Below are 10,774 nucleotides of genomic sequence, written 5' to 3'. Positions count from 1 at the left end.
CGTGGAATGTTCTGTGGATGTCCAAACGGCACAACTACAAGAATTGTACAGTCACGGGACGCTCGATCCAGACCTAATTCATTCACTTTCCATTTTACCTTCAAGATTTTCAACGTGGAGTGCGATGACTACTGTATAACTACGAGAGTGTCTTGATTCATTTGAACTTTCGACTTGGCGAAGAGGCAACCATGAAAGCACTTCTGAATTCCCAAGAACAAGGTCTTATGCCAATTGAATAAATATACTCTATATTTTTGTCAAATATTCGTATCTGGATTGGCATACAAATACTAAGTTGTATCTGGATCGAATCCAATAAATCAATCAAGTCAAAACGAAGGCAGAAAACTGTCGGACCAGAGTTTCGGAGTTTCGAGGTTGCAGGTGTTGGTGATTCATCTTCACGACGCTGGCATCATCGCGTCCTTCAAAGCAAAGTAAAGCAGTGGCAATGCAGAATGCTCTGGATCAATCGACAATGTACTTAATAACGTCAAATGGATCCTGCCGACATCAGTATCGTGTCCCTGGGTGGTCCTTCGTCGAAACGCACAATAACACATTATCGCTTAACCCTCTACTGCCACCACGGAGATGTATGATGCGGCGCTGCCTGCAACAACATGACCAAGGAGTTCGAGTCGTACGCTTCGCCGGCAAGCTTAACCGCCAAAGTGGAGTATATCAAGTCCAACAAACTCAGCCCCATGCACTGATCTGCGGACACCGACGCGCCGGTCAACTGTGGCCGGTCCTTGGTCACACAAGGCTTCAATTTCTGACCACACTTGGACTCGAAAAACAAAACACAGCGGTACCGCAACTTCAAGCAACGTGTTGGAGTAGCAACATTCCCATGGAACGAATATGCAATGGTGCATTCCAGTGGATCGTTCGAGACGTCACAAATAATGGGGGGCGCTGTCACTAGCTGGTGTGCGTGTACAGGTGATTGTCGCATCCGCAGCCATGGAGCCGCGCGTTTGGCGGCAGCAAGTCGCACTCGCTGAATCCCCAGCAGTTCTCGATGGTCAAGTGGGGGATACTGGCCAGCATCGCCGCGCTGCGAAATGGAATTCGCTCCAACACCAAGCTCTTCACGTTGCTGAAGCACGACACATCGACGATACTGGGGCAGTGGGCCAATCGAACCTACACCCCAGATCAAGTCAAGTCCGTTTGACGCGTAACAGGACCTTGGACACGTTGGCAAGCGGCGACACGTCTGAAAGAAGGGGGCAGTTGGAAATGTCGACGTTCGTTGCCATTGCCAAGGCGGCGACGCTTTGCAAATTTCTAATCTCGTATTAAAACCCTGCTCATGCAACGGGGAGGGGAGGTTATACCGCAAGCCATCGAGATGCACGGTGTGCGCTCGTCGCAGCGGGGTCAAGTCGGTGATTTGAATGCAGTCCGTGATCGAAATCGTCTCGATTGTCGATGGCGATGGCAGGTGCTTGACGAAGCGATTCCCGCCTAGAATCAACGTCCGGACATTGCCCAGCTCGTTCACCGACGTGAGCTTTCCAACTCCCGTCAGATTCAACGTGCACACATTGCCCAACGCACTGACGTCTTGGATGTTCCAGCACCCAGTCAAGTTGACCTCGTCGGCATGTCTATAAAAGCAGGGCTCGACTCGTCGCCACCAACAATCGATGATGGCCCACCACGTACCTCAGCGCCGAGACGTCGGTCACTCGGAAGCAGTTGGTGAGGTTGATGCGCTTTACGTTTGCCAATGCAGACACGTCCGCGAGAGCAGAGCATCCGGTCAAGTTGACCGATGTGGCGTGCTTGAGCGCCGACACGTCCTGGAGACACCAGCTGCCAGTCAAGTCGACATGGGCCACGTTGGACAGCCACGAAATGTCGGTGACGCGGGAGTGGTGGCACGCGTAGGACGCATGGGATATCATGTCGGTAGCTTCGTCCAGGCGGCGGCTGTGGACGAGCTCAACCGATGGAACGTGCGCAATTTGGTGTGGATGGTACGTCACCAGTACCAGCCGTAGAAACTCTAGCTGGGGCGCGTTCACTTGCACTGCCGTGGTGTGTTGGTTGTTGGCTTCTACGCTCAAACGGCGCAGACTCGTCAACGTCTACAGAGCGATGGCATGTCGACGTCGGCGTTCCAAGATGGAAACGAGGTATACCGTGAAGTCGGAGAGTTGCATGCATCGATACACAGACAGAGCATGGAGCTGTGTTAGAGAGGCCAGGGACATGTTCGTGATGTGGGGGCACATTCGTAACGTGAGGACCTGGGCTTCCCGAAGCCCGCTCACGTCGACAACACCGTCGCAGCTATCCAACGTTACGATCCGCACTCGCTGGAGCGGGTGCACGTTGTCAAAGCCATGGCACCTGGTCGAAGTTTCATGGTGAGACTCGTGCAGGAGTTGTAGTGGACGCTACCGAGAAATGGTGACCGCGTGCAGATTGGCGAGATGCCAGAGGTCGAGAGTATGGTTGCGAATCCCAGAGGCCTCGTACGACAAGCGAAGCTGTGGCCACGCGCGTTGAGGCGCCACGACCGCGTCGAGCGGCGTCCGGCAAGGCAGTGTCAGTACTTGGGTCGGCGTGACCGTCTTCATGGCCGATCGACAGCGGCGTGCAACTTGCGATAGACGCAGCCACGAGGCCAACCCCAGCGCTGCGCAAAATTCTTCATGCCACAGGATTGCCTCCAGCGACGTGGTCATCTACCAGCGCATACCACGATGACCTGGATAGGATACACCACGACGACTGCGTACCATGGTGCGAACAATGAGAAATGGCCCAGCTACAATCCCACAGCAACGGGAGAGACTGTCGAGTAACTGTCGGGGGGACGGCTTCAAACCTCGCTTGGGCGTTCGTGCAGAGGTCAAGAAGCCGCGGTCGTGGAAGCCCAACGCTATGCAGCAATCCGTGGCAATCCCACCGTGATTCAAAGCATGGCTTGGAACTCGCATTCCTACTTCTTCTGCATATTCACAGACGAGTAAAGTCCAATGCTCGGCGCACATGGGATCGCAACCTTTGAACACTTCGCATGTGTTTGCAAAGATGGCGTGGAGACCGGCCAGCCCCCTTGCACTCGGCATGCGATAGTACTATTGTTGACCGCCAACATACAACAAACTCGGGGTGAACTCAACATGCTAACATTAGAACTAAGTTGTTGACGAGCGCCAGTCCCGCGGCGGGCAAGGTGTTGGACTTAGTTGGAAGCACAAAGCCCCTCGTCGCCGATTTGACGATTGTATGGCGGCGCTCCTTCCTTCCGATGTGCGATGATCGGTGATGACAGGCACTACGTCCCGTCAGCCAAGCGGCCGCCGACGTTGCGGCGTTGCGCAGGGTCACTTCACGTCCGCGCCAAATCTGACCATGGTCACCGCATTTGGAGGCAAGCAACCACTCGGTTTGCGGGGTCCGTCGAGATCTCGGCGATCGCGACCGTTCGACTTATACGGGTAGGGCGTCAAGGTGTCGCAACGCCTGCGGTTCGTTGGCGGCATCGCTTGTACCAAAATCGGCGATGCTGCCATTGAAGCACTCCACAGCCTCGTGGCCATAGCACCAAGGCCACGGGCACCAAGACACTCGCCAAGCGCTTCACGCCATGCTACAAGGTGGAGGTCGGACGGCGACTGGGGATCGTTCGAGCACGTGAGCTTTGGAGTGGTCCATGACGTGGCGCAGTACAGCGACTTCGACGCGAGGGAGGCGACGACGCCTCACAACAGGTGCGCCGTATCCGGATGTTCACACCACGACCGTGTGCCATCGCCAGGATATCCCCGACACTTATTCTTTTGATCTGCTTCAGCCATGTCCAGCTCGGCGAGCTCCAACTTCTCGATGGGCGCCAATGCCCGGGCCGGTGCTTCCCTCGGCGTGCTTGCGTCCACATACTTCTGTCCGGTCAAGGCGTTCCACAAGGATTTCATCCCGTTCCGGACGTCGCAACGGATGTATGATGTTACGAGCAAAGCCAACGAGAACGGTCATGCGCAATCCCATGGCGATTGCCATTTCGAGCGCATTCCCCAGACCAAAGCCCACGAACGCTCGAACGGGATTGTGCAGTTGCTCGCCAGGCGCCGGTCGCTCCGTTTCTACTGAAATGAAGATATACCGCTCGGCATCATTGAGAACTAGAGCCGCTGGAACGGCGCCGTCTCGAGAGGCACCCAGCTTTGTTGTTTTTGCGCGGTCAAGACAGCTGCACTGAAGGAGCAGATCCGCCAAGCGGTGGAAATTGAAGAAGTCACCTGCATGAACAAGATGTGGTCGGCGTAGTGAAGCATTTTCGTGTCTGCGATTCCAGAAGCGTCGGTCAAGCTGTCCTTGACGGAAGAACCATGCATCCTTGTCATGATGAAGCGCAGCCATGATGTGGAGCCCGAAGGCACGCGAAGTGGACTACCCCGAACAGAGCTGCGGTTCGTATCGCGTCCGGGCTGCTTTTCACGTCGCTGCTGCAACGCCACCTTGGCCTCTTTGACAAGTACTCCCATGGGTGGCAAAACCAAGATCCGCACGATCTTTATCCGCCCTGCCAACGAAAAAGTCTCCCTCTTGTTGCCCGTCGGGTATCGCACCGCCGTCGGCACCGTGCCATACTCGACTGATGCCGAATTGTGCATCAACATCCATCAAACGACGTTTGATTGGCTATCTACAAAGGATATAAGTTGTAAAGAGCGAATTTGATTGGCTAACTTTCACAAATATCTGCATTGGATTGGCTCAAACGCACACACTTGACGTAGGAAAGCCCTTGGATAGGTCTGAATTTTGTCCAATATCCATTCGACAGGCCAACATTGTACTGTACAGTACATTGGACTTGGCGAGAAAATTCCACAAGTACAAAGCCACTTTCCTCGTCGTATGATGCTCCCAACAAGAAGAAGGCAGGACGGGCATGGGCTTCAGATAGGGGGGAGCGAGTTGGCGGCGTCAAGCTTGTTCAGATGAACGAGGGATATCCAACCTGTTTCAAGTTTGACACGAAGGATATGGAACCTTCCGGCGAGATCGGCGCGCCTCCCCACCCACAGATATGTACATCGTGATGTTGCCGAACGGACGGTCGCCAGAGCGGTTCGTGTGCGACGATCGAGGGCGACCGTCCTTCGTGGAACACTGGTCCGCCATGCCTTCCGACCCACTCGCCGACGCAACCAACGCTTCCAACCCCACTACTACTTGCCACCTGATGCGACCGAATTCAATGCATTCGACTGGACGAATCGCGCGTGTCGTATTTTAATACAACGTTCTACTGCAGCATCTGGGTGGGCGACGACGATCTGGTCTATCAAGCGTTCGCAGCCCGACGACTGTCATCGGCCCCGCGAGTCGCCGGCGCCACCACGGCAAAGACACCGCACCCTACAGCGAATCTGCTCTCGATCGGACCTCGCGTGCCGGCGCATGGAGAACCCGTGGTCCACGAGATGAAAAGGCCAGTGCGGCCTGATTACTGCGGTCGCCCGCCCCATACAACAATCAAGTCAACGTTTGGAGTCAGCACGTCCGGATAAGGTAACCGGATATCGCCGGCGCCGTGGCCAAGTTTCACAGCGCAACAACGCAGCACCAGGAACAGCATGCTGGAAGCGGCGGCAGAGGTCGTCGCGACGACAGCAGCGGCGGTCCTTGCAACGAATGCGACCAACAGTACAAGCATGAGCGCCGTAGCTGCCACTGGTTATGCGTCTCCGAGAAATGGTGTGGCTGCCCTGCGCTTTGTGTTCACAATTCTTTCGATTCTTGGGTGCGCAGTCGTCGTGCTCAGTTACATCCTGTTTCTTCCTCTCCGCAAGGGCGCGAACGCGCTGGTCGTATCCATCGCGATTTGCGCCTTGGGGATGCACATCACGATGTTTGCCCAGACCGGGTTCAAGGGCCCATTGTCCGAGAACGTCGACTGCGATGTGTCGGTCGCGGCGCTGACTCAGGTAATTCTGCTACGGTTTTTTCCTCGTCGATAGTGCTCAGCGCGCGTTGTGCCGCTAGTTTTTCGTGTTGGGCCAAGAGATCTACCTCTTCACGATGATCCTTGATTTGTACTCGACCACGCGAAACCCGTTTACGTTCACGCGCACTTCTGTCTACCACGTGTTTGTCCTGTCGGTGTCGCTCGTTGGCGCTTATTTGTTTTCGCTCAACTCGCGCGCGATTGGGTTCACCGAGCTCGGCGTGTGTTGGTTCCGGTCCCGCGACGACAACGCGTCCGTGTGGCTGCACATGTAAGGTGTCGCTCGATCCCTCGGTTGTGCTCACGTGTGGTTTCCAGATACTTTGTCGCTCCGCTCGCGTTTCTGTACGGGAAAGGGTTCATGCTATTCATTGTGGCGCGGAATCGCATCCAAGACGGGTACGATGACATTACGACCTCCGCCGCCCGCATCTTGTCCCTGCGCCACATGCGTGTGTACATTGGCATGTCTGCGCTGTACTGGGTCATCATGGGGATGGGGTCGATCGCGATTCTGTTTTGGATTCCCCTGGAAGACACGGTCGCCGTGCCTCGGCGGAGAACCCAAGTCTTTTACGAGTTCTGGATGCTGGGCCTGTCCGTCAAAGGCACGGTCGTGTTTGTCCTGTACACATACTTGATGAAGCTCCCAGCAGTGTACTCGATGTGGCGCCAGGGGTCGTACGACGACCTGATGAACGTCCAAGGGGTGCACTGGGTGCTTCGTCGCGACGTGCTGTACTTTGCTCGGTACCACCACCTTCCTTTGGTTGTCCCCTGTCAGTGTGACGCGATCGTTTGTGGTGTAGCATGGGCATCTGCGAATCGATATCGTCTGCAGTCGAGTGGATCCCGGAAGGTCCGTCTGCGTACGCGGTGCGGTCGCTCGAGCTCGTCGGTCGCCATGAATCCCACAAGGCACTGTTCCACGAGTTTGAAGCTGCGTCGTTCGCGCTGATCCGGTCGCTGTCGGGCATCACGGCCGACGCGTTGGGTCACAGCATGCGAGTGCACACGCAAGAGCGGTTCAGCGAAGGCAAGAGTGGGGCGTTCTTATACTACACGGGCGATCAAAAGTTTATTGTCAAGACGTGCACCGAAGCCGAGCAACGCTACCTCATGCAAATCCTGCCGTCGTACATTGCGCATCTCCAAATGTACCCCAACTCGTTCTTGTCTCGCTACGTCGGGTGCTACGAGCTGGTCGTGTACGATCAAACGATTCGGTTCATCGTGCTGGCCAACATTTTGCAAAACCCGAGCGTCGTCGTTGACGAGTTTTACGACTTGAAGGGATCGTGGGTTGGCCGGTACGTCATCGTTGATTCCGTGTGGAACGATATCGCAAGTGGCATCGTTGATTTTGTTCTGTGGGAGATTTGCTTGATGTTGGTGTGGAAACCATGCGATGTGTTGTTGTTGTGAGGCGGTCGTGCAACGTGGCTATCGACGAGCTCATGTTTGGGTGCAGGTATGAAAATCCGCACGTGTTGAACGTCCGCAAGGTGTGCAAGTACTGCGGGAAAGAGTTTGTGGTCGGTATGACGCAGGAAATGTGCGCGATGAACCCGAGTCGCAAGCAAGGCCACATTCAAGACATGTACGACTCGCGTTGGACGTATTAATCGAGTGTGTGTCACGGTTGATTTCTGTAGCTGCGGGAAGGACTTGAACTGGGGCGCGCGCCAGATCTCGCTCCACGAAGACTTGGCGGACGCGATTGCGGACCAGCTCGCGACCGACTCGGAATTCCTCCGGTCGATCAACTCGATCGATTATTCGTTGATTGTGGGACTGCATACCAACGCCCACATGGCAGGCCAGGCCATGGACGGAAGCAGCCAGGATGTCGAAGACGCGATGCAGCCAGGCGCGATCTCGACCGTGACGCGGGACCCGTACGACCTCACGCTGCTTGGGCTGCAAAAGAAGAAGCACCAGCGCAGCATCACGTCGTCGTCTACCGCGACCACAAACACAACCGCAACCAACCAAAACCTCATGTGCTCGCCGACGACGTCGGACGTGAAGGCATCGGCTGGGTACCATCCGATCACGTCGACCAAGGCGGCGGCGTCGTCGAGTGGGTCGGTCAACCACATGCAATCGCCTGCCCAGAACGCGCTGCTTCCTCGCCCCGGCCTCGGCCACAACAACGAATGCGTCGTGTACATGGGGATCATTGACATTTTGACCCCATGGAGCGTGCGCAAGCAGCTGGAGCACTGGATTCGCGTGTACGTGCAATGTCTCGATCGGCTCGGCATCTCGTGTGTCGACCCCAAGTACTACGCGCAACGATTCCGGGATCGCGTCGTCAACACTGTCATCCGAGGCCAGCGCACGCCGGACCTGTCGACACAACTTGTGGGCGACACCAACACGTCGCAACAACCGCACCGACTCAACTTGAAGCTGCTCAACCCGCAGCCCATCGGGCCGTCGTCTCTCGATGGGTTGACTGGCATGCGCAACACGACGTTGGTCGCAAGCGACTTTACGGGGTCGAATTTTGTGTGGGACCACCAGCGCCCGTCGTCGTCCAAGTCCAACTTGAGTTCGTTTCCGAGTGTGAACAGCGGCCACGGCCCGGTGCTGCGGTAGTATTTTTATCCCCAAAAAATCGGTGTTGCCATTTCTCTCTGTCCGATGTCGGGTGAAAACGTCCCACGTTTGGTCCGGAAATTCGACACGGGCCGGACACGGTGGCCATGATCCGTCGGGTGGATGGATATATCTATTCGTTGAAGCAAGGTCAAACGAATGGGGCGACAAAGCGATGCCACGCCCGAGTCGACCGAGGGCAAACCGTTGCGCGCTCGGGGTTTCGAATCGGCGACCCGTGCGCATACGTAGCCGGCAGGCGTGTAAAGTTGCTGCTTCACGCCTTGAACATCCACGTAGCACGTTGTCGACGGAAAATTCGAAACTCGTGTGTGTTTTTTTTTGCGTGCGCACCCTTACACAGAAAACAAAAAAATGTTTGGTCAAATAACATCGTTTTGATATGTATATTCATGTGGAATGTTCAGCACCATTGTTCGGCGAGACAGATGAGGATCATGCGCAAGCCCGCGCGGATGTGTTTCGATGTTGCATGGGACTAGCGAGTCGTCGATCCCGTCGGACGGGATACCCCCAGCACTGTGCGTCAAGCACACGAGCAACGCGCCTGCTCAACGCTCCACTGGTAGCGCCTGACACGGTGCGTGTTGGAACACATGCTAGGTTTCCAGCATCGTCTGAATGGATCCTGCGGCATGTGTAGGACGTGCAAATTGCAACCAATTCCGCCAGGAACATGTCCATTCTAAAGATGGCTCGAAGTGCATGAGACGATAGGGATACATGCCAGGTCCACGAATCCCGTATTGGGCCATCGCCAAACAAACCACGTCATTCGTCGCGGTGCATGTCGAGGCGCGCTGGTCGTTTTGGTTTTTTCGTGCAGATCCAATTTGAGAAATCCGTGTGAAGCATCCTCCGTTTCGTCGAACGTGTTGTTGGCAGCCCGTGAAGGAGCCGCGCAACAGGCGTCCACCCTCGCCGCCGACATGGCCGTGGATGTCGTCCGGCAAGTGTACTCGCTCGTCATGCTTCAAGCAGGTCTGCATTCCATGGATCGCCTCTGGAATGCTACGATCACATGGACGATCTGCTTTTGAACAGCGGCGTGCCCGTCGATGCCACGTTCAGAAAGCCACACCCAGTGTTGCGCAGTCGACCTGTTCAAGAGCGATGTGTGGAGAGCACCTAAAGCAATTTTGTACCATACGATGGAACAACGCTTGAGTTGGAAAAAATACGTTATCAATTCATATTCGCGAGCACATCATGCAGCATGGTTGTGCGGGGTCATTTTCAGCTTTGAGAGACTGCCGTGCTTCCTTAACTTTTGCTCCTTGACCAGCCCGCGCAATCGGCCATCTACCACATAAGTGTTTCGCCCACTGTCTTCATTCATCTTGAACGCTTCCAGGAACGCAAACGCCCACCCGTGCATGTCAGCTTCGGTCGCAAATGACATGATAAAGCGACGCGACGGCGTCCTGATCGCCAAACACCACGATGTTGGCGTATTGTTTACCACGTCTGAGGGAAGAGTCTCGAGCGATTCCTTGGTGCACTCGGACAGATCCAAGCATCCCTTCAACACGCCCTGCTCTTCATCGAAGTAGCGCAGATCATCCTGTGTCAGCACAAAGTACCGCTTCTTCCAGTTCTTGCGCTGAAAGAACCCGGCGCCAGACCCTTGCTTGTACATGCACCCACGCTTTAACAACACCATCGGCGCGGCCGCGACGATGCCACAAAGCGAATTTCAAACGTATGTTCGACCTGTACTTTATCGAATGTATGTGATATACAGTAATTGACCGAAAATTTTGTCCGGTTGGACCTGCCCATCAACTTTAATCTTCCAACAAGACAACGCGCCAATTCACACTGCCAAGAAGATCGATGCATTTTTCAACGAAAATGCTATTGAAAAGATGGACCACCCCCCTCAAAGCCCTGACCTGAACCCCATCGAGCATGTATGGGGGAGTATATTAAGCGGAGGATTCGTTTGAATCCTCCATCGTCGCTTGATGGGTTGCGCGAACGTGTGCAGGACCTTTGGGAAAATGGACCCGCCGACGACATTCAACCGTTGATCTCTAGCATGCCCAAGCGATTGAGCATGGTGATTGCCAACAAGGGTGGTGCAACCAAGTACTAATCTTTGAATAATACAAACTGTATGGTCGATTTTGTGGAATCGTATGAAAACTTTTGACTCATTACTTT

General features: G+C 55.0%; 4 protein-coding genes across 5 annotated transcripts; 1 reads left to right on the top strand and 3 right to left on the bottom strand.

Moving 5' to 3' along the window:
• Window positions 1-672: 672 nt before the first annotated feature.
• H310_14233 lies at window positions 673-2,788 on the bottom strand. 2 transcript variants are annotated; one of them, XM_008882044.1, is made up of 7 exons: window positions 2,763-2,788; window positions 2,422-2,708; window positions 2,160-2,370; window positions 1,681-2,105; window positions 1,350-1,622; window positions 1,200-1,299; window positions 673-1,155 (listed from the first exon to the last, which is right to left on the bottom strand). In XM_008882044.1, the coding sequence occupies exons 1-7, from the start codon at window positions 2,763-2,765 to the stop codon at window positions 931-933; spliced, it is 1,524 nt and encodes a 507-aa protein (XP_008880266.1). In that variant the 5' UTR covers window positions 2,766-2,788; the 3' UTR covers window positions 673-930. The 2 variants fall into 2 exon arrangements, with proteins under 2 accessions (XP_008880266.1, XP_008880265.1); XM_008882043.1 differs by lacking the exon at window positions 2,763-2,788 and having other exon boundaries at window positions 2,422-2,759.
• A 449-nt stretch (window positions 2,789-3,237) lies between these two features.
• Window positions 3,238-4,721, bottom strand: H310_14232 (hypothetical protein). Its single transcript, XM_008882042.1, has one exon. It carries the CDS (start codon window positions 4,387-4,389, stop codon window positions 3,820-3,822), a length of 570 nt encoding a protein of 189 aa, XP_008880264.1. The 5' UTR covers window positions 4,390-4,721; the 3' UTR covers window positions 3,238-3,819.
• A 152-nt stretch (window positions 4,722-4,873) lies between these two features.
• Window positions 4,874-8,618, top strand: H310_14231 (hypothetical protein). Its single transcript, XM_008882041.1, has 6 exons — window positions 4,874-5,963; window positions 6,022-6,254; window positions 6,302-6,733; window positions 6,793-7,293; window positions 7,455-7,583; window positions 7,639-8,618. The coding sequence occupies exons 1-6, from the start codon at window positions 5,613-5,615 to the stop codon at window positions 8,585-8,587; spliced, it is 2,595 nt and encodes an 864-aa protein (XP_008880263.1). The 5' UTR covers window positions 4,874-5,612; the 3' UTR covers window positions 8,588-8,618.
• A 1,153-nt stretch (window positions 8,619-9,771) lies between these two features.
• H310_14230 (hypothetical protein) lies at window positions 9,772-10,322 on the bottom strand. The gene has a single exon (XM_008882040.1). The coding sequence runs from the start codon at window positions 10,269-10,271 to the stop codon at window positions 9,816-9,818; it is 456 nt and encodes a 151-aa protein (XP_008880262.1). The 5' UTR covers window positions 10,272-10,322; the 3' UTR covers window positions 9,772-9,815.
• Window positions 10,323-10,774: the final 452 nt, after the last annotated feature.

This window comes from Aphanomyces invadans (genome assembly GCF_000520115.1).
Source record: "Aphanomyces invadans strain NJM9701 unplaced genomic scaffold supercont1.64, whole genome shotgun sequence".
Taxonomy (NCBI): domain Eukaryota; phylum Oomycota; class Saprolegniomycetes; order Saprolegniales; family Verrucalvaceae; genus Aphanomyces; species Aphanomyces invadans.
The sequence above is the reverse complement of the archived record's forward strand: the minus strand, read 5'-3'. Positions and strand labels throughout refer to the sequence as shown.